The sequence below is a fragment of the Taeniopygia guttata genome, chromosome 6 (assembly GCF_048771995.1).
Source record: "Taeniopygia guttata chromosome 6, bTaeGut7.mat, whole genome shotgun sequence".
Taxonomy (NCBI): Eukaryota; Metazoa; Chordata; class Aves; order Passeriformes; family Estrildidae; genus Taeniopygia; species Taeniopygia guttata.
In genome coordinates, this window is record NC_133031.1 from 25179303 (window position 1) to 25203862 (window position 24560).

Genomic DNA, 24560 nt, shown 5'->3' on the forward strand with positions numbered 1-24560 from the left:
ACATTTAAAGAAGCAGCTGGTAATTATGAGCCAAGTGCTTACTGGCAGGATTTCCCCCTGCTACTGAGCCAATGCTTTTTGGGAACTAAATGACTCGCTGGTGATGACTATCAGGTAAAACCTACAAACCAGGGGAGGTTCCCTCATTAGAACCATGAGCAAGAAGCTGCAAAAGTGGGTGGAGGATGGCTGAAAATTATGTCTGACAGTTGCTTGAATTCCCTGTCCTCCACTCACCCAAAGTGGTTGTGTGCAACTGCTGGGCATTTTCTAGGCAGTACTTGAAAGCTACAAAATCTCTTCCCACATCTACAGCACTAATGAAAACAAATGACCTTTTCCTTCCAGCTAATCAAAATGTACCAGCAGCACTGGAAAACCATCACAACACTTACTCTTTTGGAGGGTTAAGGTCCTCTGGGCGAGCCTCGAAGAACCTGAAGACTTCATCGCACTGTGAAATATGGGGAGGAAGCCGAACCAGTGCCTGCAAAACAAAACAGAGTGTGAGAAGCACTTAGACATGAGCCACGTTTGAAACATGGCCTCAAACATCTAAACTACCAAGCACATGGAGGCAAAAGAGTCCTGGCAGGGGGAAAGGAATACTGAAGGACAGCAGCATACCTGGCTACTTACCTGAGAAGAAAGGAAAATGCAAGCCTTGACTGCAAATGTCAGGTAGGAAGTAATGAATTCAGACAAGCAACAGTTCTTAGAATCATCTAATGTAATTTATTTTGCCATGTGCTCAAGAGCAGAATTTGGTCCATAAGTGCAAAACCATGACGCTGCACAGGTAAATGCTCTGTGGCTGGGACAGTCTGTGACATGGGCTTGCACAGCATCTCAAATGCTGAGGTTAGGTCAATGCACACAAATTCAACACCTACTGAGACAACAGATTAATGTGCTCCAGAAAGCTTTTCATTCAGCACTGTCCACAAAAAGCAGAGTTCGCTAAAAAAAAACCCATAACCAAACCAAATCAAACAACAATTTGCTCCTAAATTAACAGGAAAGGAAGTTTGATTACATGTCTGAAAAAAAAACAAATCAAACCCAACCAAAACACTGAGAGGCTTTTTCTGCATGAAGAAGGTTGCAGAGCACATCCTGGCTAACAGTGTCTGTGTGCTCGCCTTGCCAGAGGGACATGGCACTTGTCACAGTCAGCAATAGCTAAGTACAGTCTGGGCATTAACCACATTATGCTGAAGTGTACTGGAAAGCAAGACCTAAAATAAGACAAGCACACAAGGCAGAAACGTGCTATGAATTTGCTGTTCAGAATCTAGAGCTTATGGTGCCAAAAGAAGTTAAGGAGCTGTCCCCAGCCCACAGAGATGGGGCAGCAGATCTCAGTGACATGACTCTGAGTCTGCCTCCAGAAATGACAACCAGGAGAGGAAAAGAGGCTGGACTTCACCTCCTCCTGCGCTAAGTTATGCTGAAAATAGGCCACAGGTTAAATATAGACCAAGCTTCTTAGAGTTGCTGTAAACCTGTTTGACAAAATGAGATTGTCTGGCTCTTCTCCTAGTTGAAAGTAGGACAAACAATCTTGAAAGATGGATGAAGAATTGCAGCAGAACTAAATGAAGATGCATTAGGGTGAACAGGTTATATTAACCATGAGACATCTGACTGATCTTGGTCAGACACGCCAGAAGGTCCAACCAAAGCACAAAGGCAGGACAGGGCAGTTGGTTACCATCACAGCTCTTTTTAATCAGGCTTTAGAAGTAGCCAGATTTGTTTCCAAGACTACATTTGCTTGGGGATGTGAAGGAAAAGAGCTGAAAAAAGCCTGCTATGAAACTGCAGATTAGATGATGGGGGTCTTGTTTTGAGGTGTTCCGAAATTCACAGTCAAATGCTTCCACACCTACAGCTTTCCTTTCCTTTGTGAAGGGATGTTAGAAGAACAATAGGAAAATCCATTTGGTATCACTAGGCCTGTAAAAAAAATGAGACTCTGGCCTTCGGTCATGTGGAACTGCAATACAGAGCTGAAAAAGATGCCTTGCAAAGGAAGCAGCATCAGATGCAGAAGCTGGGCAACAGCTTGGTGGGTGAAAGTGCCAGGGTAAGCACCACTGGCTGCTGCACTAAGGTAGGATGAAATGGAACAGCTGAAAAGCTCAAGCACTTTTACAGGAACAAAAGATGCCCTGGTCTCCACCTCTGTTTGTTCAAACTTGTCTAGAAGTGTAACAAAGGTGTGAGGTCTGCCTTTTTTCCTACTGTACATAAATACATGCATCCAGCTGGCAAACCAGGAATAACACTGGGAAGTCAGGAAGTGCCCAGGAATAGTAATGATCACAGCATGTTGAAAGAGAAATGCCTCACTAGCACGGGCTAACAAGAGCATAAATAACATTTATTCATCTGCACTCCAAGCAAGAGACAGCAAAGCAGCGCTGTCTAACCAACAGTGGATGGAGCTAATATTTAGCACTGGCTCTACTACTCACACCCTTTTTGGTTAGGGCAGGTTACTTAACCTCTTTTCATCAAATTCATCTGGGATATATCTTCAGTTACTCCCTTACAATGCTGAGCAATAACATACTTAATCTGCAGAAAGGTTAGGAGGCTCAGATATTCAATATCTACAGTGTGTTTTGAAATCCCAAAGGGCTCAATCTTGCACAGTCAATGGGGCAAGAACAAGCAGTGCAAATGATACGTATCATTACCAGGGAAACCCAAAGTTACACCCAGTGCGGGGGGTCTCGGACATCAGACGCCTTCCCAAAGAGTCGCCACTTCCCTGCAGAGTCACCCTTCCCAAGAACCAGGCTCCAGATGTCAACACTGAGCTCGAGCACTGGGGTTTTCAGAGATGGAGGAATGGAGATTTTTGCTTCTAAATTGAGGGAAGCTTTGGGAAATCTGAACCCCCTGAATCAGTGGCTGGCTGCCTGGAAATCCCCAGAAGCACTGTGGTCCTGCCGAGCTGAAGGGGGATAACTGAAAAGCACCTCTCTGACTCCAGGCTTTTGCAGGGACTGGATAAAATTCAATCAGTCATTTCCACACCCAGCCATCCATCTTCCCACCCTGGGGCAGGGCTGGTTCTTCTCCTTCTGAATCATTTCCCAGCGTGCTGCAATTTCCAGCCTTATGCACAGGGATGGACTGAAATTCACTCCACAGTGACTTGCCATTGCATGTTTTTTGGGAAACTCAGGTGTAAAGTCAAACCAGTCAATTTTTACTTTTTTTTTTTTTTTTTTTTTTTTTTTGGGAACAAAACCCAAAGAAGTAGTAAGAAACTCTAAGAAATGGTTTTAAAAAGTGCAACCAAGGGTATAAAATCAATCAGGATCCTTCTATTAAATTTTGAATAGCAGCAGGGAGCAGTGACACTGTTTAGCGAGACAAATGTCTCTTCTCACACGAACAAATCAAAGCCAACACAATTCCAGTGAGCAAACAATAAGTGTACTGAGGAGATCAGGGACATCACTGTCACTTTGCAAGGGGAAAATGCAAGCTTCTGGCATTTCCAGCAAGACAGTTCCAGGGCAGAGCTGCAAAAGCCTGAAGGAAAGAGTGCAGGGTCAAGGGAAGAAGTGTAAAGACAGGAGGAACCCAAAGGACAGAAAGGACAGAGGAGTAACATTCTTCTGGGGATGTGAAAACCAGAGGTAAACACACAGAGCTACAAACAGCATCCAGGAACAGCAAGGAACTTGCACAGGAAAGGTGAGAGATAAAAAGTGCCAGCCAGCAGAACTCAGCCTTGCACAAGCATCAAGTACTATCAGTAACAGCATGTTTCCTTGCTTGGCGTGCACAGGCGGACGTGCACTGCTCAGCCCTCACACATCCTCAGGAGATAGGCTTTTATGTGTCATTCCAGCCTGGGATGATGTCTGTCTCTACATTACAGCTTACAGTCTTGCAGAGCAGGTGACTCAAAGGGCTGTTGAAAAGCTGTAACATTAGGCAGGGTGTGAGCAGGCAGCCCTTGGTGCTGGGGATGGCCAGCTACTCTCAGAGCACCAGCCCACCTGTGGAAAGCTGCTGTGGAAAGCTGCTGTGTGCCACACACAGCAATCAAAGGCAGCAGAGCACCAAGTGCAGGCAGGGGTTCATTGCTTAAGGTTACATGAACTGGAAACTGCTCCCTGGGACTGTGTCACAGCTCAAAGGCTTCATGGAACACATGGTATAAAACCCTGCAGGCACTCCTAACAATGTGTTGAGTCCTGTGGGTTGCATTTTTGCAGATACATTTATAAAAATCTGATATAGAGATGTGTATGTGTAGAGATGCACAGCACACATGTACTGTATATGCACAGAATGGTATTCACCCCACTGAACTTCATGTGTCTTAAATGGGAGACTGGTCACACTTGTGTATCAACTTGTACCATTGCTAGAGAAAGAGCAGCATCTTCAGAAGGTGCTTTTTCTACCACCTGCCATGGGTGTCTAGCTCTGGAAGGGGTGAATCATTGATTGTCTCCACACAGCCTCTAGAGACACTTCAGATGCACAGCTTTTAAATCCCTAATATCCAGTGGGTTTATTCCCAGCTCTGCATACACGTACACAGTGCCAGTTCACAATACTGCACAGTTATGACTCCCTTACTTTTCCTCTCATTGTTTATAATTTTCATTAACATTAGTCACTCGAGCCAGATGTTGGGGAATGCTCATGAGCCCAGCAAGGGGGAAGGTGCAATTAAAACAGATAATTTCTGAGAACAAATAAATAAATTGTTTCATCTATATGAAAACACCTTCTGTTTGGCTGAGAACCTCAAGCTTGAACTAAAGCACTGAAGTGGTGGATGGCAAACACTGACAGTCAGGCAGAGAAGTGGATGAAGAATGCATGGTGGTCGTTCAGACTGGAGAAGAAGTGGAAATAAATAAAGAGTTGAGAAAAGGAAGAAAGAGGGTGCAGTTTTGGAAGTAACTGGAACATGTAAGAGCTTCTGGCATGGAACCACCATAACACAATGGAAAGCAAGGCTCTGCCCCAGGTGCTGAGAGGAGCGTTACAAAAACTTAACTCTCATTGCTGCAGCCAGTCTAAATGCATTGGGATTATGAAACATGGATTAAAAATGACAGATCAAGTTTGAAAGTATTTCACTAATGACAGATAAATTTTGAAAGCATTTCAGTTAAACTCCCATTCTTGACCAGGACTACTATTCCATCTTCTATCAAACTAACTTAGTTGTACAACGGATAGAGAGAGAAACATCTGTGTACCTGCCAGGTACAAGGTTGACAGGTTCAAGGATTAAACCTTGAAAGAGAGGCAGGACTGAGAGACCAAGAGGAAGGGAATTGTGTTTGTGAAGTATGGCCTCCCAAATACTGAACCTTAATAAAAGAATGACCAGTGCTTCCTGGCACTGATGTGACTTGCTCATTTAATTTTTTATTTAGGTGCTGCCCATTTAGGTAGTCAAGCCTCACTACAGAAACGCCCCTAAGATTCTACTTAAACCCATATCCAGCTTTATGGGACAGCATGAAGGCATGTGACAAATCTAGGTTAGTGTTTATGACAACGGGATGTTGCATCTTAAGGTCTTCCCTGCACAAAGATGCTTCCCTCAATTAGGATCAGCACACACAAATATGGGAGCCAGCAAATTCTGGCCTGTGTCTTCCCAGAGGGCTGTGAAAGGACAGAGTGACAGTTTTGTGAACCACTGACCTGAAAGGTCTTTCTTGAAGACAGGATGGTACATTCTGGACAAACACTCACCAGAGGTGTGTTTGAGAGATCAAAAGCCTCATAAATAAAATGCCTCTGGGGAAGGGAGCTCTATGAAGTTGCTCTTTCTTTCACATTGGCAAAAATTCCTAAACAAATTTAGAAAATCAGGCCCAATGAGCCCAGAAGACCTTAAATCACACTAAACTAATTCCAAGCCTACAGTTAAGAGGGAAATCATCCAGAGAGACTAATGCCAATGGGCAGCACACATTTACTGGCAAAACACTGTTTGTTTGGTAACTCACTCAGGTTACAGTAAGGACATCCAGACTCTGCACTTTTATGGAGAAAACTCCTGGAAATCTTCCCATGTATCCCACTCCTCTAGTTTTTATTGCAACTTCAAATTTTCTTGCAGTCTTAGCAAAACCACTGGCTTAGTTACCCCTGTGATGGCATTTCTCTAAGCTGCTACAATGCACTGGAAATAACCCAGGCATGAGGGGTACAAAGCCTGAAGCTGTAGGGTCCAGAGGGATCATGCCCCTGATACAGAATCTTCTGCAGACCCCTCCTTACTGCCAAGTATCCCTACAAACTCTAAGACAGCCTCTGCTTATTCCTGGCACAGAAACCACAAACAAATCCACACAGCAGGAGTAAGACCTGCTTCTCAGCCATGCAAATTTCCACACTGACAGTCAGCAAAAACAAGACAACAAATGGTCAAACATTTGCATCCCCCATTTGTGCTTCAGCTTTCCAGGACAGGTAAAATGGATGGAAAACTCTTATCTTGCAAACAAAAAATACCATGAATTTTGCATTTGAACCTGCCTCCCTCCTCTGCTGCCACACAGATTTCAGTGGACAGAGGTCTATTGTTCTATTTATTCATTTTATTATCCCACGTTACATTTATTCCATCAGCTTCACCCACATCATTCCAGCACAATTCTCTAATTTTTTCAAATTTGTCAGCCTACCCATTTCAGGAGTAACATGGGACATAAGCTTTAAGCTCTTATAGAAGCAGGACTGAACATGCAAAAATTATGCTCTTGCTCTACAGTTCCATACAATTCTCTGAAGAGTCAAAACATCCACTGGATAGAGGTAGAAAAGCAGAAAGTGGATACAAAGACAAATTAAATACAAATTACAGTAAACTGCAAATGAAATAAAAAGAGACTACATCAAGCACAATAAACGTATGTGCCAGAGACTACTGGAATAATTTTCTGGAGAAGTCACTAAAGGTTTGTGATACTCAGTGCTGAGAACCAGTGTGGCTGCTACTGGAGACAGAAAACACTGGGCTGGGGGAAACTGAGCTAATGCAACACTGCAGGGCCTCTGTTCACAAAAGCAGCATCTATCAAAATATGGGTTAAGTAAACAGCTTGGCTGCAGGGACGTATCCAACCATGTCTGGGCAGCAGCAGAAGATCTGAACCAAAGTGAAACCATTCTATGATTCTATGACCTGAGCCAGACTTCTCCAAGAGAGAAAAAAGGAAACAAGGAGAGCAGGAATCACAGCACCACGGGGTCAGCGAATGTGCCCTCAGCCACAACACATCCCTTGGCCATGACCAGTGGAGCCCCAGCAGGCCTGGCTGGGTCAGGTCAGGTCTGTCTGGGGCACAGACAATGGGGTCCCAGAGAACCAGCTGCCCCTGGTCACTGCTGTCACTGCTTTCCCCACTTTGCATCTGCTGGGTGAACCCTGACGTCAGCCAGCCCTCGCCGCTCCTGTCGCCGGCAGTTCCTGTCTGAAGGAGGGTGGCTGGGGACCCAGTGAGACCCCACATATTTCAGAAAGAGCCATTTGGCTGCCAGCAGGAAGACAGTACACTACTTGTCACACAAGAAAGCCTGATCTCATGAGAGAAGACTTTAATTGCAGCTTCCTCACCCCGGGGGTGCAGATGGCATGGGTTTCACCACCACCACCACCCCCAGCACGCCTCAGGCACTTTGGCAATCTGCTTCCAATTTTGGATGAGCAAATGTCTGACTGGAGAAGTTCTTGGGAATGCTTTTTTCACCCCTCCACCTGCTCCTCTGACTTTCTAAAAATGGAAAGAAAACCTCAAGGGAAATAAGAGAGGAAGTCTGGGGTTTAAATAATGTGCTGACGGACTCAACACATCTGCAAAAACTGGGAATCCTACTTGCCTAAGCAAATGAATTTATTCTATTGACAGAGAATGAATTATCATCAAATCATAAACTCTAGTTTAGAAAGAAAAGATTAGGTGGCTTAATAGTCTTCTCAACAGAGTCATGCTTTTCTGTCCAGCAATACATTTTGAGGCTTTCACTTATGAGGAGAAGCACTCATGGAAGACACAGGTCCACCCTCAGTGCTGCACCAGCCACCACTGTCCCTCATGTGGCACCAGGGGACAGACAGACAGAAAACAGAGGAAAACATCACCTTAGTCGTGCCACTCTGCCTGCTTAGCTTCTGAATCATCGAGGCTGATGCAGAAATAAAATCCACATTTAAGGCAGGCGAGGCTTAGAGCCTTTACTGAGTGGATGAGGCACCAAACCAGTACATAAGGTTTGCCAAGGAAAATGCTGTGAGGACCGTGGGAGCAAACAGCAGCCTGTTTCCACCTGCCCTGGTAGTCTTGGTGGTGACTGGGAGGCCCATCCTTCCCTGTGATGGATGTCAGCACTGTTCAGCAGGGAAATGCCAGTGTTGGTGGTGCTCTGAGCCCCCCTGAGCAGGCAGGAGGGCTGCCCTGCCCAGAGCCCTTACCCTGCAGTACTCGTCGATGGGCTTCAGCCTCTTCACTGCCACGTCTCGGACATGGCTCCTCCGGAACAGGATCTTGCCTAAGGAGAGAACACATGAAAGGGGAGGGTTAGGGGTGTCACCTGCCATGTGGGACAACACAGCAGCACCAGGCAGAGAGAGCTTCATCCCTGGCTCCAACCATGGCTGTCAGCATGAGATCTGGATGACTGCCACCACAGTCCTGCCTGTGTGAGCTTCCAGAAGGGGACCGAGGGACTTACGGAAGGAGGTAACACAAAGGGTTTTGGTTCCCTCATAGTGATGGCACTATCCTGGAATGGACTGACACTATGTTATGACTTGCTCCTAATTGAGGGCCACTTTGGCATGTCCATGCTGGCTGTGCAGGAAGCATCACTGGGCTCCATCTGCTCCCCACTCAGCTACCTCCCACTGTGGATGCTCCTGCCCTTCCAGGCAGACAAACCACACACCCAGCTCACAAGCAAATACAAGACTGTTGGTGACAGAGCCCTTATAAATCTACACAAAGAAACCAAATAACAGAAGAAAAATAAACAAACTCTTTTTTTTTTAAACTAAAAAAAAAAAATAACCTTCATGTCCTTACTGGATGACATTTCTGCAAGCAGTTAAGATTAAATAAACAACTGGGTTTTGTGTGAAACTGATTGTAACAAAGTTTATCAAAATAATCTAGGAACTGAGTTTCCCCACACACAAGGATGTCATAGAGTTGGTATTTTTTTGGCTACAAGGAATTGTATCTTTATATCCTTTTTCAGTGGTTTTCTTCCCTTTTCCTTTTGTACTGTATTTCTTTTAATATAATGAGACAAGAATAAATTGCATGTTCTCCTTGTGGTAGAGGAAAACAGCATTATTTAGTCCGTGAAATATCTATCAAAACCCACAACATTTATACCACACCCTGCTCCAAACTTCTGCCAACAGGCAAATAAGATACTCATCCATAGATTGTGAGATAAGAAACTGGACTATGAAATCAGATCCAAAATCTGAATATGTGGCTTTGACTTCATCTGATTACACAATCTGAGAGGTTAATGAAATGGCAGCCTTTGACAGGCCAGTAGCAAAGGCTCTAAATCTCCCCCAGACACTGCCCCTTTTGGTTGCCTTTTCCTCCATAGCTGCTAATCTGGAAGGTGTTAAAGCCTTTTGTTTCAGACAGGAGAAAGTGGTTTATCTATATCCCCAATTCTGGCAACAAATCAGTTTGTGCTGTGAGGTAAAGCCATTTCCTGGTGCCATCAATTTCTCTCTCTGGGTTGCCTGTGGTTATCTCATTACTATGCTGATGTTGAGCCATCCCTGTAGGATGCGATGCCTTGTGGTCATGGGAAGTCTTCAATGGATGTCTGAGACATTGCATCATCTTGAGCAATTTAGTCAAATTGCATCAGCTTGAGCAATTTAGTAAAAAGCAGCTGGAGAAGGAAAGTGACCCTTCCATCCTCCTGCACTGACCTACTCTTGACACACTGAAAGATTCTTGCTTTCCTGCTTCTCTATCTGGTAAACGGTGAGAATTAGCTGCCTTGAGGATCACACTTTACTTATACTGCAAAACTGCAATAAATTGCTTTTTTAGGGCAGAAAGAGGTAGGGGTAGCTACAGAGAAAGGAATAGGTCCTTTCTCAGTGCTCCAGAAATGCTGGTGTGGGAGATCTTGGTAATTTTTTTTTTATTTTTTTTTTTTTTTTGCAACTTTTATAAACACACTGCGAAGAGAAAACTACATTTTGGAAACATTCTCACTTTCTGGCTTTCCTGTTTTCAGTTCAAGCCATGAGTCGAAAGTTGAATGGGTGACCATATAAAAACATTAAGGAAGCAAAGATTTAAACACATGAAAGATCTGTAAATGCAACTCAGCTTTCCTAAAAGTAATAATAAAGAATGTTATATTAAACAGAGTACAAAAAAGACCCCAGGATATGATGAATCTTAATTCAGTCCTTAAACGGAGATGGAAAATACCAGGGCAACTGTGGTGTTAGGACAAAACAAAGCCCAGAAGGTGCTTTCACTTTAATCCCATCAGCAAAAGGAAGATTTTTCTTCTACTACTGGAAACTGGAAAAGGCTCGACAAAGTCAGTGGGAAAGATCTGTAGCTGCCCAGTCCAGTATGGCATTCAAAGCTGAGATCTGGAGAAGACTGGGTACTTTAGAGCACCATGGAGTGTCAGTCAACAAAGAAAAAACAAGAAGAAAAGCAACGACACTCTGCAAACATATCCAGTTCTGAGGAGCAGCAAGGAGGGGATCTCCTCACAAATTCTGGAGGTCTTCAGGCAGAGCAGTCTCATTGACAGGGTCACCAAAGTACCTCTAAGGAGGGACAGCTTCCCAAGTGCCCAGCTTCTTCCCTTGTCTGGGAAGACAGACTGTGCTGATAGGGGCTCAGTCGAAGCCACCAGTCGACCAGCAGGAACCACTGCAGACCCAGTGTGAGTTACTACTGCTCTCTCCAGCTCCCCCTTTTCTCCTGCTCTTCCTCTGAAAGCAAGGGAGGTCCCACAGGACTGGAAAAGGAAGGGATTGTGAGAGACACATGTTGTACATGCTTTACCTTCTCCAAGTGAGTGCAGACCCCATCAATGGAAAGCTTTGCCTAACAAGGGAGATAGGGTCACCATCAATCCAGGGAAGGCAAAGAGCTGGGCAGCAGGAGCACATCAGCCAGCAAGGAGCCCTCTGGACAGCACTGGAAGGGAGCATTTTGCCCAGCACCAACATCAAGTGGAAAAGACCCAGGGTGGCTGGTAAACGCAGAACAGCCCAGACAATTTCCTTGTGAGGGTGGAGCAGTGGTTTATGCGCCACTTGGCTTTTCCTCTGGGAATATAAGGAAGGGATCTATTTTCTGTGAGTACATAGAGTGCTGCTTCCTCTCTCCTGAATTTTACTGCAGCTCTTTTAAGCCTCCTCAGACACTACAGCCCCATTTTACAGAAGGATAAGTGGCTTTTAACCACGCTGCAGCCCAGCTAGGAAGTGAACAGGAAGTCTGTGTCCATTCAGATGGGAAGTCAAAGGTTACATGAGATGACGCTGCCTCATGCAAGTATTTCATTCACTGGTGTGCCAGGCTTGGACCAGGCCAAGGGAGGTCTGGCACATGTTAGGAAAGTCTCTGAAGACAGCAGCAATTGGGAAGAGAGACGTGGGAAAGACAGGGCTCCAGCCCTGCTGCTCATGTAGGATAACAGTATTTATTTTTATCATTTTTTCTCTAAAGAAAATATTATTCCTAGGAAATTAATATGGATAAGAGGCAAAGTATCAGGTTTAACACAGTAGAGGACATCCTAAGCAATCCCTTCATCTGTGTGTGTGTCTGTGTATATATATATATGCAGTCTTTAATTTCACGACCACACACCTCTTCCCTTGTAAAACCTAAGTTTCCTCCTGTATACACAGTGGGTGCACAAAGTGGGAAGAATAAAGCTATGCAGGAGATTGTCTATCTGGCAGCTTCTGATTCTGTAAGCTCAAAAGTATCCTCAGAATATCACTTTATTCCTGCATCACCTCATACTCGGAGTAACACAGACTTTTAACAAGTGCCATGAGGCCCAAGAACAAAGTGGTTTAAATGCATCCAAACACTCTGGTGCTCCCATTAGCCCACAGACCTGTGCTGGGTGCACCAGAAGGGTCCACAGCCTAATGGTTTATAATAGCCAAGGATGTGGTTTGTACAGGGAAGAAGGCCAGCTCACTGTGAAGCATGGTCTTGAGGGAGGACAGCACCAGGCACCACCAGGCAAAGAAACACTGCAAGTCCCTTAGGGGATGCCTAGCAGGAGAATCCTGCCTTTCCTCTTCAGGAAGGGGGACATATGGAACATAGTCCCTACAATCACAGCAGATGCCAGCTGTCAGCAGCCACTGACCTTGACTGGTGATTTGTAAGCTCTAAGACAGTCTCTAAAACAAATCTCCTGATCACACCTTTCACTGCCAAGGAGAGGTGCTGCATATCCAGGCCTTGAGACCTTCTAGGGATGCCTTTGTGATCTGCCCAGCTTTGTGCCAGTGGCTCAGTCCCGAGCTGCCAGCTCTGCTGCTCCCTTGGAGCCCGACAGTGAGCAGCAGGTGCTGCACGGCCAACAGGGAGCAGGGAAATTGTTTTTAACTCCCTTCCAAATCTGACAGAGAACAGATTCATCTCTTGGTCTTACTCTGATTGCTGAGCTCAAGTCTCATTTCCAGGTATGTCTGAGTGATGGATTGGTTGTTTGATGCAAAGAGCCTCTGCCAGAGACTAAGAAGAGACCAAACACACTATCAAAGGCAGGATGGACAAATGCATACTGACATTTAATCTTGAATTTCAAGCACCATCACCACAATTCAGAACACTACACTTCAGAATGCAGCACATGAAGCAAGCCATATGATAAACATTCTACAGTGGACAGCCTGAAGACTAAGGGAGCATTAAAAGTACTCTGATGTCTCATCTGATTTACGTTTAAAAGAGACATGTGCTGCCTTGACTACAGAAGCTGCAGCTGTAGAGGTTCTGTCAGTTCTGTCTCCCAGGAGCAGGAAAGAGCTTCTGCTTCTGCCTCTTCATGTTGTTCTTGTTACTGGGCTGTTGATCCTCTGCCTTTGTTACCTGCAAACCCGGGAGGCATGAGGTCTGTATGTATTGCCAAGCAATATGTGCAACCCAAGATCAGCTTCTCAGAGGTACTTGGGAGGTGAGGTCAGACTCTTCTGGCAGTTCCACTGCATCAGTTGCAGTAAATAAAAATAAAAAATTTAGCCCTCGTGCAGTTACAGCTTCTCCTTTTGAGCTAAGAAGCTTCTTCTTGTGTAACTAAAACTATTTTGCTGCTCAAGTATTTTTATGAAGGCTTCTAATTCTTACACATGGCTGTTTGAATTATTTTTTTACACCAAATAAGCACAGGCCTGCAATCAAATATGACACAAATTCCCTTCAACCCATTTAAGCTGTGACATCCACCTCAGGGTCCTGCCAAAACTCTGAGGCACCTGACACACAATCTATCTCCCAAATAGGGCATTTAAACATGCACTGCCACCTTGCACTGTAAAATAGACAAATCAACAGCACAATGCTATGGAATAGAACAAAACATTTGTTTTTCTCATGGAAGTACGTGTGATTGTCAATCAGGTGGCAATCTGATAGCAGCCAGAACGGAGGTGTGGTCCTTACAAAATAATATCTTACTTTTAAATGGGGATTCCAGTTTCCATGGATTGTTTCACCCATAATTTCCTGGAGTCAGAAAGTCAATGCCAGGGTTCTAACACTGATGGCATTTGCTCCTGACAAAGAAAGGGGAGGGAAATGATTCATAGTGTTTCCACCAGTGGGAGGGGGAAGGACTTTTTTAATAAGTAGAAACTCGTGACAGAATCAGAACTGTTGGCTGAACTTGTTTTGCCAAAGAGCCTCAGCTGATAAAGGCCTTTGCTAATCAGCAGGAATTACTATGGAAGGTGACAAGAGGTGATGGAGACAGATGGGGCAGCCAGGAAAGCCACATAAGCAACAACAATATTGCCCTGAGATGTGGGGGATGGTGGGGACAGTGTCCTCCTGCCCTTGGATCCTGTTGTTAATGTCCATAGCCTGCAATGTTAAAGAAAATCCCTGAGAAGCAATAAAACATGAGAAGTAACATGGTTGGTATAAAAGAGTATCACCAGGAAGAGAAATCTTCCTGCATTAGAAGTGATAAGCAGAATATGCCCTTACATGAATAATTAGAAAGGGAAACCAAAAACAGGCAAGTGGCGAGGCTGCATTCCCTTCCAAAGAGCTCCCACCTCTGAACTTGGCTGGTTTGGTGTCTGGAGGGGTGCCTATTATCCTCCAGGGACAACAGCATCAGCTCCAGAGCAGCTTTGCTAGTACACACTTTGTGAATTCAAGCATCAGGCACAGCTGGAAGGAGAAAGCCATGAGCACTGACACTGAAATTCAGCAGTGACAGACGGGGGCCATGGGGTGCAAATCTCAAGCTATGTTGGTAGAATATTTTTGCATAAGCTGAGCTACTTCATATTGCTCTGTGTCCTGCTGTTATGACCCAAACAACCCATTGCTGCTGTAATCATCTCTTCAGATATCCCAGCTGCAAATCTCTCACCTCTCCAAAGCAAAGCAGGAATCATGGTGTAGGCAAATGATAGAGTTTGGTCTGGAAAGGGCAGGCAGAAGTTGCACAAAATTATCCTTTCCATTTTTTCACTGTGGGGCAGCTCCCTGCGCATTGGTCTATGAGCACCAGCAAACACAGAGACCCATCAGTAAAACTTTACCACCATAAAACAGCCAAGTAAAGCATCTACCCCACACAAGATTATCTCAGTACAAGCACTAGTCCCCAGAACCCTTAAAACTGAACTTCCCAGTCTGTGGGTGGTTGTAAAATGTTGGAAGTGTTGATTCAGTGGGCCAAGTCTTCAATTTCTGCAGTGAAATTGGTGCCTCCTTGAACTACACAGCTCAGCTTCTCCAACGGTGAAAGTGGACTTGTGTGTAATTGCTGGTTGCAAGAGCTGCATTATCCTGCAAACAGCCAAGAGCTCTTAATTGCAGAAAGCAGTCAGTGTGTCTGAGGGCAGAGGGAGGAGTGTGCTCACACCTGCAGCCAGCAACTAGCACACCCTCACCTGGAGGAACCAACCCCATGATAATTCCCAGTCCCTTAGAGACAAGGAGCCAAAAGAGGGTCAAATTTTCAAAACACCTGAGAAATGATGCCTTAGGAAAACAGGAGGGCTTTCTCACACACAGGATGCAGGAGTGAGTGTCCTGCTCCCCACATAATCTTTGCTACTCTGTGAGCAAAAGGCACAGAAAACCAGGAAAGCCTCTGCAGATCCAAAGCATCATCCTTACCTATGCATGCTTCTCCCCTAAGAATCACATCCACTGCACTCTTTGTTTCATTTTGTTGAACATACTCCAAAAAGATCCATTTCCAAATACCCAGGATCAAGACACTTAATGTGCAAAACCACTGAGGCTTAAATAATGATCAAACTATCTAAACACTGCACCAAACTGAGAAACAGAGAAGCATCAACCACTACATCTCATTGCTGAAACATTTGATTTTCCTCCTGTATCAACTGTCGCCACTGTCCTACCTTGGCCAAGGTAGTTAGTGGCTCCTAACCTGTGATTTCCAAATCATTAGGGCTCCACAGTCTGCAGAGCAATGTTCCAGGATACCTTTCACACCCTGGGCAGTGGTGGGGTGATGTGGATCGCTGTATGTTGGCCCAAGAATTTTGGGAAGGAGCAGTTCCTGTGGGTATTATGCATTTGCTGGTGCAAACGGTTGTTTCATCTGAGCTACTTCAGTGACTGACTCCTGAGAAGGACAAGGAAAGAAACTCTCAAGTGCCTTTGTTCCACTTTAACCATAAAAAATACACTTCCTAAAGGACAAGACCATGTCCCTGCAACTACAGTAATAAAACTCTGCCTCTGCTCTTTCCAAACCCACATCAAGTACCAGCTTGCTCACTGGGGTCTGGTAAAGTCACTAGGTGTCTTCTTACTGACACTAAGTGGTATAGACTCTCAGGAAAGGACCATATGGTCCCACCTCAGTCTTTTAAAGCAGGAGCCTTAAGGAACAGAGCCTATTAAAACATTTACACTGCCTGGTGAGACCTGTCATTCATGCAGGAGTTGGTGTGACACTAAGCCTGAGACTACTTCAGAGGCCCTGGGCCAGCTCCAGCCTTGCCAACAGGGAGCCTTTGGGCTACATCCACTGGGATAAGAGACCGTACAGCAGGGTCACTGCAGGGAGATGGATGTGCACCACACCCTGGCCAAACTACACTGGAAAAGCACAGTAAGGTGCCAGCCACATCCTCTGGCGTGATGGGCAATAACAGTGCTTGGGAGACTCCACCCTAGAGCTGGTTGAGAACTGGAGCTGTGAATAAAACAATATTTGCACTCATACCACGTAGATCAAAGTTATTATTAGAGGGAGGCTGGCCATGCAATAACGCGGTGCCACAGCGTGTGTTCTTACAGGAACATTGCAAGTGGAAATTGAGGGGTAGGGATGCAAAGGTGGCTTCACAAGGTCACAAAATGAGCACACCCTAATAAAAGCCATAGAGCCAGTCCCTAGATCCCTCTGCTGATCACACGTAGAATGAAAATACATCTACCTTGCTATCTAGGGCCAGAAAAATCTTCCTGTTCATTTATTTTAATTGAAAACAAATGCTACATTTCTGCCACAAAAGAGGCAAAACTCTTTCCAGTAGAAGACCTTGATTAAGTCAGCTGCCAGTTTACACGTGTTCCATACTGCAGGAGGTAAAATTCGGCAGTCAGATAGGCACTGCTCCACAAAGCAGCTGTGGTATTTGGAAGGCACCAATTAACACAGAAATTAAACAAAGAAACAATATGTCAGCAAACAAACTAGATGTCTGTGCTTGTCAGAGGCTGGAACTCACCAGCTAGGATTTCAGAGAGCTGTAGCAAGAAATGAAATTCCCAGTGCTTTGCAAAACAGAGCACTGTTCTTGTTTCCTAAATCAAAGTGCTCTTCTGGATTCCTTCAGGTGAAACTGCTGACTAGTTTTAAGCTGAATTTTCACTAGATGACAGCAGGTACAGAAGAAGCTGCTGAACAACAACCAGACCAAAACTGGCTGGCCCTTGAGTCAAGAATCTCATCAAGAAGCTCAAACCACAGACATCATCCTCTGGTTCCAGACACATCTCTTCAATATATCTTACTTTTAAGTGTTATTAAGACAATCTCTGGTAGGGATTTTCTCTCTGCCTGGTCTGATCCCTGATAAAGCTATTGCCGTTTCAAAGGCTCACAAAGCATGCACTTTAAAGCAGGGATGACCAGTTTCTGTGCTTTAGGAGCAGGGAAATAGGCACACACTGGGGCTCTGACTGGTGCAGTCACCTTTGCACCAACCTGTGCTAACTTCAAAGCCAGACCTGCACCCCTTGTCCTGCCTCCTCTGAGCCTGCAGTGCAATAACCCACCTGGGACTTGTGCCCACAGGTATTCATTGGACCTGGCTAAGTTGGAGATGGTTTTTCCCATTGCAGCAGAGCACAGTGCTGTGCTTTATACCTGTGGCTAGAAAGGCGTTATAACACCCCAGTGTTTTGGCTGCTCCAGAAGCAGCACTCACACAGCCTCAGAGCCGTCTAACATTGCCATCACCACCACCAGAAGGCTGGGGTGGGCAAAATCTTGGGAGGAGACATAGCCAGGACAGCTGACCCAAACTGACCAAAGGGATATTCCAAACTGTATGACATCAACTGAGCAGTAAGAGCTGAGAGAAAGGAGAAGAAAGGAGGGGCATTCGTTTAGTTATGACACTTGTCTTCCAGAGTAATAATTACACATAATCAAACTCCATTTCCAGGGAAGCGGCCAGACATGGCCTGTTGATGGGAAGTAGAGAATAAATCTTTCATTTTCCTTTGCTTCCACATGTGGCCTTTGCTTTCACTTTATCAAACTGCCTTTATCTTGACCCACAAGTTGTTTTTTCCCATCTTATTTCCCCAGGCCTGTCTTGCTGAGAAGGAGAGTGATACAGCAGCTTTATGGGCACCTGATGTCCAGCCAAGGTCGACCCAGCACATCACACTGCCTGATGAAACAGCTTTTGGGTCAGGTCTGTGGCCAGGCCACCCAGCAGCACCTCCTCCCCAACTCCTGACCACGAAGCCGCCCCTACTGCCCCTGCCTCCCAGCTGATGCACACAGGGTAACCCACCCCTGTGGCAGGCAGAGAGGGACATGATGGTCCATGTGGCACAAGGAGCCTGCACCAACATGAGCCAGTGTTGGTCACTTGGCTTCCTAGGGACAGCAAAGCTCACTGATGCTGCTCCACATCGGCTGCACGACTCCAAGCGCTCACACCAGCACTTATCACAGCTCAGCCGATGCACAGGAACAGGGAAATGATTTTATAATTATTTATCTGATAACCAGCCTCCTTCACACCCAGCTCCTCGTGCATGAGCACGTCAGCTGCTCCCAGCTCAGGCCACTTAATGCAAACTACACTCAAGTGTGACTTGGCACCAGCAGTGCCTGCTGCTGCCAGAAGACAGTGGAGGACAATCTGAAAAATTCCTCTCAGTTCCTCCACGTGCAAGTAAATGCTGTGTTAAGGCTGCAAGAGGACAGAGCTGCTGCCCTGGACCTCAGGATGCTGAGCAACCCCAGCCTTCCCCAGCTGCCTTTGCCTGGGTTCAGCAAGGTGCTTATGTGTGATCAAAGGAGGAAACAGCACTGTCAGATGTCAACATCTTTGCCCACTGCAGAATAAAAAGCCTCTTTCAGAGATTTATACTCTGGGCAATTACTCACCCTGTGAAAGGAAAAGTGTCTTCAGCCAAGGTGACACCAGGACCCTAGGACCATGCACACTTTTGTTTCCCTTTCACATTTAATATGGGCTTCTCATTTCCCAGGGAAAAGAAAAAAAGGTGGACTGGAAACTAATGTTTTTCTATTTTTTTATTTTTAATGAGGATCGCTTGGCCAGCAGCATGAAAACATGAAAACAACCCCAACTTTATTGCTAAATTAAAGAAAAAACACTAACATAAATAGGCACAGAAATCTGAATTAGGAATGTGAACTGGTAATTACCCTTTTGGGCCCTGATTAATTGCATTTGAAGCCACAGAGACACTGAGCCGCCAAACGGGACTGGCTGCTAACAAAATCCACCCCACAAACAAACCTGTCTTTCTCTCCCTGTGCCACCACACAGGAATGGCAGCTCCCCAAATGCTGTTGGCCTTTGTGTCCTGGTGTGCAGTGCTATTCAGGTCTGGATGGAGTTATAAAGTCACACTATTGGGTACCTCAGGTAACCCCTCTGAGGTGGTCCAGCCTGCAGACTTGTGGTCTCCCAGTAGAAGGTCAAGAATGGACAGATGCCATCTCCTCCAGCTCTAGATGGAAGATCACTATCTATGTGTTCAGCTCAATTCAAGAATGCAGCTCCACTAGTGTTTATTACACACTAAAAAAGGACAGAAGATTTAATCCACTTTGTTGCAGAGGTGTAGGGGTGCTGCATTTGGTTGGGCCAAAGATCTCTGTAATCCAGCCCTGTCAACAAGATTGGATAGTAGAAGACAGGCAAGAGGAAGGTATATATAATGGGATCCTTCTCCTGATACACACTTTCTATTCCTGCACAGCAGAGCTTAGACATTTTGGGAAGTAGAAAATAACTTTTAGCAACCAATGTTAGCTTCATCCTAGAGAAACTGCTCTAGTGCATTTTTGAACCTACAGATTTTGTGATCCCTATAGAGTCCTCTGGAAATGAATTTCATAATTTAATCACACAGCTTGTGATTTCATACTTCCTTTTGTTCACTTTAAGCTTGCTTTTCAGATTTCACAGGCTGCACCTGGTTTTTGCATTCTGAGAAATAAAATAAATCCTGTTTTCCTCACTCTCACACCAAATTTTTTGGTGATTTCACAAACTTCTACTCTACCCCAACCATCACATTGTTCAGACTGAAGACTTTTAGTCTATTTACTCCTGTTCTACAAAAGCCAATTCCCCTCTGTAATCACCTCTGTCATCCTTCTCAGCGCCTTACTTTATTATGTACATTTTCTGAGAGGCAACACAGACCTGCACACAATATTCACAGTGTGGGGAAATCTTGGATTTTCACAACTGAAGCTCTGTGTTTTGTTCCCCATTCTTTGCCTAATTCTTTTTAACACCACTTTCAGCTTTCTGACTGCTGCTGACTGTTGAGCTGCAGTTTTCATGGAAATACCCTCAGAGCTACAGAAATCTCCTTCCTAGATTGCAATGGTTCTTCTCCCCCCTGCCTTCTTCACTGCTTTGTTCTTACCACCACCAAACTGCCTTTTTAACATGTATATTATGAGATCCACCTCCAATGTTTTTCAGTCAGCTCCAAATTTAACTATCTAGCATAGTTAATTTAATGATCAGCCAAGTTAGTTATGTCTCTAGCACCTCCTAGTTCAGATCATTCAAGAATCCCTGCCAGTAAATCTGTGTATCTTTTCAGATAGGAAGTTTTTAAGTCCTCGTGCCTAGAGGATGCATTGTTTTAAAATGTGGGCTCATTGACACCTATTAGCTTTCAATCCCCTATTTTAAAAACGTTTCTGTAACATTTTTATTTCAAATGTCAGAAACCAAGGATTGTTGTTAATCTCCACAAATGCCAAAGCATCCATCCTTAAATGAAGGTTCCAAACTGGCAGAAAATAACATTACAGCCTATGTCAGTCATACATCAAATAACAAGAAAGGCTGTTAATAAAATTATCTTCTTACTGCTATTTTGGGAGGCACAGTAGGTTTTGACGGATCTGGAAGTAATAGGATCTCTTAAGCCATAATTTACGAGTATGTCTGTCTTGAACAATTTTCCACATGGGAAATTAATCACATTCTGCCTAATGGGAGGAAAAATATCCCTTTGCAGTTTCAATTGGATTTGCCATGGTCAATTGGATGTGGGATTCTTCTTTATCCCTACTCACAATCTGAGGTGTAGTGCTGCTATCCAAGATGCACTGTGCTAGATTCCACAGATGAAGGTATTTCACTGGTGAGTGATACTTGTATGCAATTCCCACAATGACATAAGGTCAAATATATCAACATGGCACAGCCACAGAATGGGATTGTGGCAGGTGTCAGGAATTGTAGTTAATTATTGCAGAAACTACATCCCCATAAATTTCAGTGGCAGCTGCTGTACAGTCCACAGATACTTTGGTGTTAGTTCTGTGAAAAATAATTTGGTTTAGGAAGCAGGCAGCACATATCCCTGAACCAGCCAACACAGATCACCTGGACCCATGTCAGGTGAAATGGTTCATCTGCCACTCAGGACTGCTCTCAGAGACCCAACTCAAGCCACCATGAACCCACATTCTGATTTGAATGTGGGAAACAAGTTTCCAAGTCACACAGCTTCCTAAAAGAGTCGTGGTCCTTAGATGTAACCTGCATCTCAGGTACAACAGGAGTGAATTTAGCTGATGCAATGTTTGCATACTTGAAATCACAATACCAGAAGTTCCATTTGGTACAGAAGTGCAAGGCCTCTCAGCAGAGTCACTGCCCATCCAAAGACAACCCCATGCAGGAGGTGCAGGGAGACAACACTGGATGCTGCAAGAACTAAATGCTGGTGCAGGGCTGCAGCTCTGAATGACCCAGGACAAGGAGTCAATGGCAGCTCAAGGACTCACAGGTCTCATGTACCATGTAGACATTTATTCCTGCAGGTAAACTCCTGCAAGACACCACAAAGAATTGAAGGTTCCTTGTGTGCCAGGCTAATGACTCATCTGGAAGCTGGATGTTCTTTGTACCTCCACTGGCAGTGAAGAATGAGCTGTCCAGAAACTGGGGCTGGCCTTCCCTAAAGCTTTTACTTAAATCATTTGCCAAAATTCAGGTTTAGATTTTAATCCGTCTCTGTCTCATCATCAAAAAACAATTGTGCTGAGCAGATGTCCTGGTGCCGATTCATCTCCACTTCTTGGAAAATCCCAACTTATTTATGGTTCCAGTGGAAAAGGGGTGAGAAGGAGAGTCTCGGAAAAGGTGATGAAAAATAAACCAGGAAACTAACACATCAGCTGGCACTGAGATAAAGAAGGTGTTTCCAGGTAGCAGGAACAGATCCATGTCTCTGAAATACCTTGACTTTGCCATTAAGAAGCAGAACCAGAGTTACTCAATATTTCTTTAAGGCTGAAAGACTAAAGGAAAACAGGATGGCTTAAAGTAAAAAAGGAGCAATCGTATGACTGGAAACTATGAGTGCCCCTAGCCAAGCACCCAAAGGAACTGAGTAATGTTCATTAGTCAGTGACTTTATTGGTACTTGGGACTTTCGACTTCTGAGCAAGATTTAGGCCAAGAAGATATTCTGGGGCATGCTACTCTATTTATGGTTGGATGGAATTCAGCCTCACCCCGCATAATATTTTTCCATCCTGATTTAGGCAGAACCAGCCCTCACTTTTTCCCTGTACAAGGTAAGAGTGGGTCCTCTTCTTGGGGATCAACATGGTGGAAATGCCACTTCCCTACTGGCAGCATGAGGGCAGAAGAGACAGCTGAAGAGGAGTGGTTATCTTGCAAAGAATCAGAAGATATTTTCCAAAGTATTTATTCCCAGAGAAGAAACCCAGTGTCCCAGACAGTCCCTGAGATCAATTTGTTCACAACCAAAATGCCTCTGTGGCTTTTGAACAGGTTACTAAATAGCAGGGAAGTGCCAAGCACCTGAATTAACACTGGGTACCTGTGCAAAACAAAGTCCAGGTCATACCACAAAATTACCTGACTGAAAGAAATACAGAGCATCAAAGGCTGTCTGCTCAGCATCTTGCTGATGCTACACTTGCAACAGCAATGGTGGCCAGTTTCAACTGCTACTAAGGTCCTGTGAATGCAGGGATGGGTATGGAAAGAGAAAGAAAGTGGGACCAGTGGGGACCAGCAGAGAAGTTTCTCAGGCACCCAAAAGCCCACAGGATGCAGCAGAACCTTTCCCTGCATTCATCCACAAGACAGACAAAAGAGTATTTCCTGTTGAGTTACATAAAACCATGTGGCTACAATTGGATTTGAAAGATTGGGCTTTTTCCTCTAGACATACAAGAAGGAAGAAATAAAACAATTTCTTGCAATTGCTACAATGATTGCTCTGTGAGAGGAGGCTTTCTGAATGCAGTATTCATACATGTGCACTTGAAAGAGCACACGCAGCTGAGGGACTGGTGTTGTGGTGACACAAATTATACTGGTGCCACCAGTATAATTTGTCCACTTGTCCAGAAATCATGAAGTTTTGATTAAAAACCAGAAGCAGCTTAGGAAAAAAATTACATTTTGACAAGTTTCTATTACTGGGTAGACTAAAATCCCTCTTTTTGAGGCTGAGATCTTACATCCACAACTTAAGTCTTACAACCCCTTCACGTCCAGTTGCTGTACACTCTGAATTAATCTTCATCATGATCTTTTCAGCTTGTGGCTCCAAAGAACCAAATCACAGAAACACAGCATGAGAACTCAAAGAAACCAGCAAATCCATTACCTTGGTTCATGGTACAATCAGCTCTACCTATGGCACTAATGGGGATGTCTGTTTAACCTGTAGTTACAGACCTCCAAAGCAGAGAGTCCTCACCTTCTCTGACCATCCACAATCACCTCTCCAATGCACTACGACAAGAAAGGAGGATGCATATTCAGTACGTTTATGACATGAAGAAAAGTTTAGGTCTTACTTACCACCTTATTTTTTATGCTATTTATCCACAAAAAGTACCAAATGGATCTTTTTCACAGGTGTTCGCCTTGTGCAGAAGGCAGGTTTTTAAAATTTTTCTCTGGATGATTGTTTTCCACACTGCTTATTTTAGCTCATATTTTATAAATTTTGGTTCATGTGCCAAGAGGGAACAACAGGTGCATTTCAGATACTGCACTGGAGATTAATTTAGTAACTATTACTTGAAAAAGAGGGCACTGACATGAGCTTTTTGGAAATACAAAACCAAAGAATTTAACAAATTTCTGATAATTTGAGGACATACAGATTATTTTCTTTTTAATGACAAGCAGATCAGTCTCCTGCAGTCAGATCTTGAGACAGCTCAGCTCCCTGGGAGTGATTCAGGAGGGTCACTTCTGAGTCAGATCAACCAGTCAGCTTGCTTTAGATCATCTTATAACCCCCAGGAAACCTGCAGCAGTAACGAACCACAGCATACACCCAGAGCCCCCAGGCATTGCAAATGGGGAAAAGAAAAAAAATTTTTCTTGGCCCTTTCCAGACATTGCAATAGGGAAATACTGTGGAAAGGGAAATATGTATTTCCCAATGGAAAACCCATTAATGAGAACAGAGTCTGGCCCTAGGACTCGTATGGATCAGAACCGAAGTCAGAGACATCGGAGCCAGGGTCTCATTGCTGCGAGTGAGAAACCAGCCCGG

At 44.6% G+C, this 24560-nt stretch overlaps 1 protein-coding gene across 5 annotated transcripts in view; it reads right to left on the reverse strand.

The window, feature by feature from the left end:
• SH3PXD2A (SH3 and PX domains 2A) overlaps positions 1 to 24560 on the reverse strand; it is a 245885-nt gene that overhangs the window by 137977 nt on the left and 83348 nt on the right. For all 5 annotated transcript variants that reach the window (XM_041717165.2, XM_041717164.2, XM_012574636.5 and 2 more), the window contains exons 4-5: positions 8477 to 8553; positions 396 to 487 (exon numbers count right to left, since the gene is read on the reverse strand). In XM_041717165.2, the coding sequence (XP_041573099.2) occupies positions 396 to 487; positions 8477 to 8553 (169 nt within the window). The remainder of the gene's footprint in view (positions 1 to 395; positions 488 to 8476; positions 8554 to 24560) is intronic.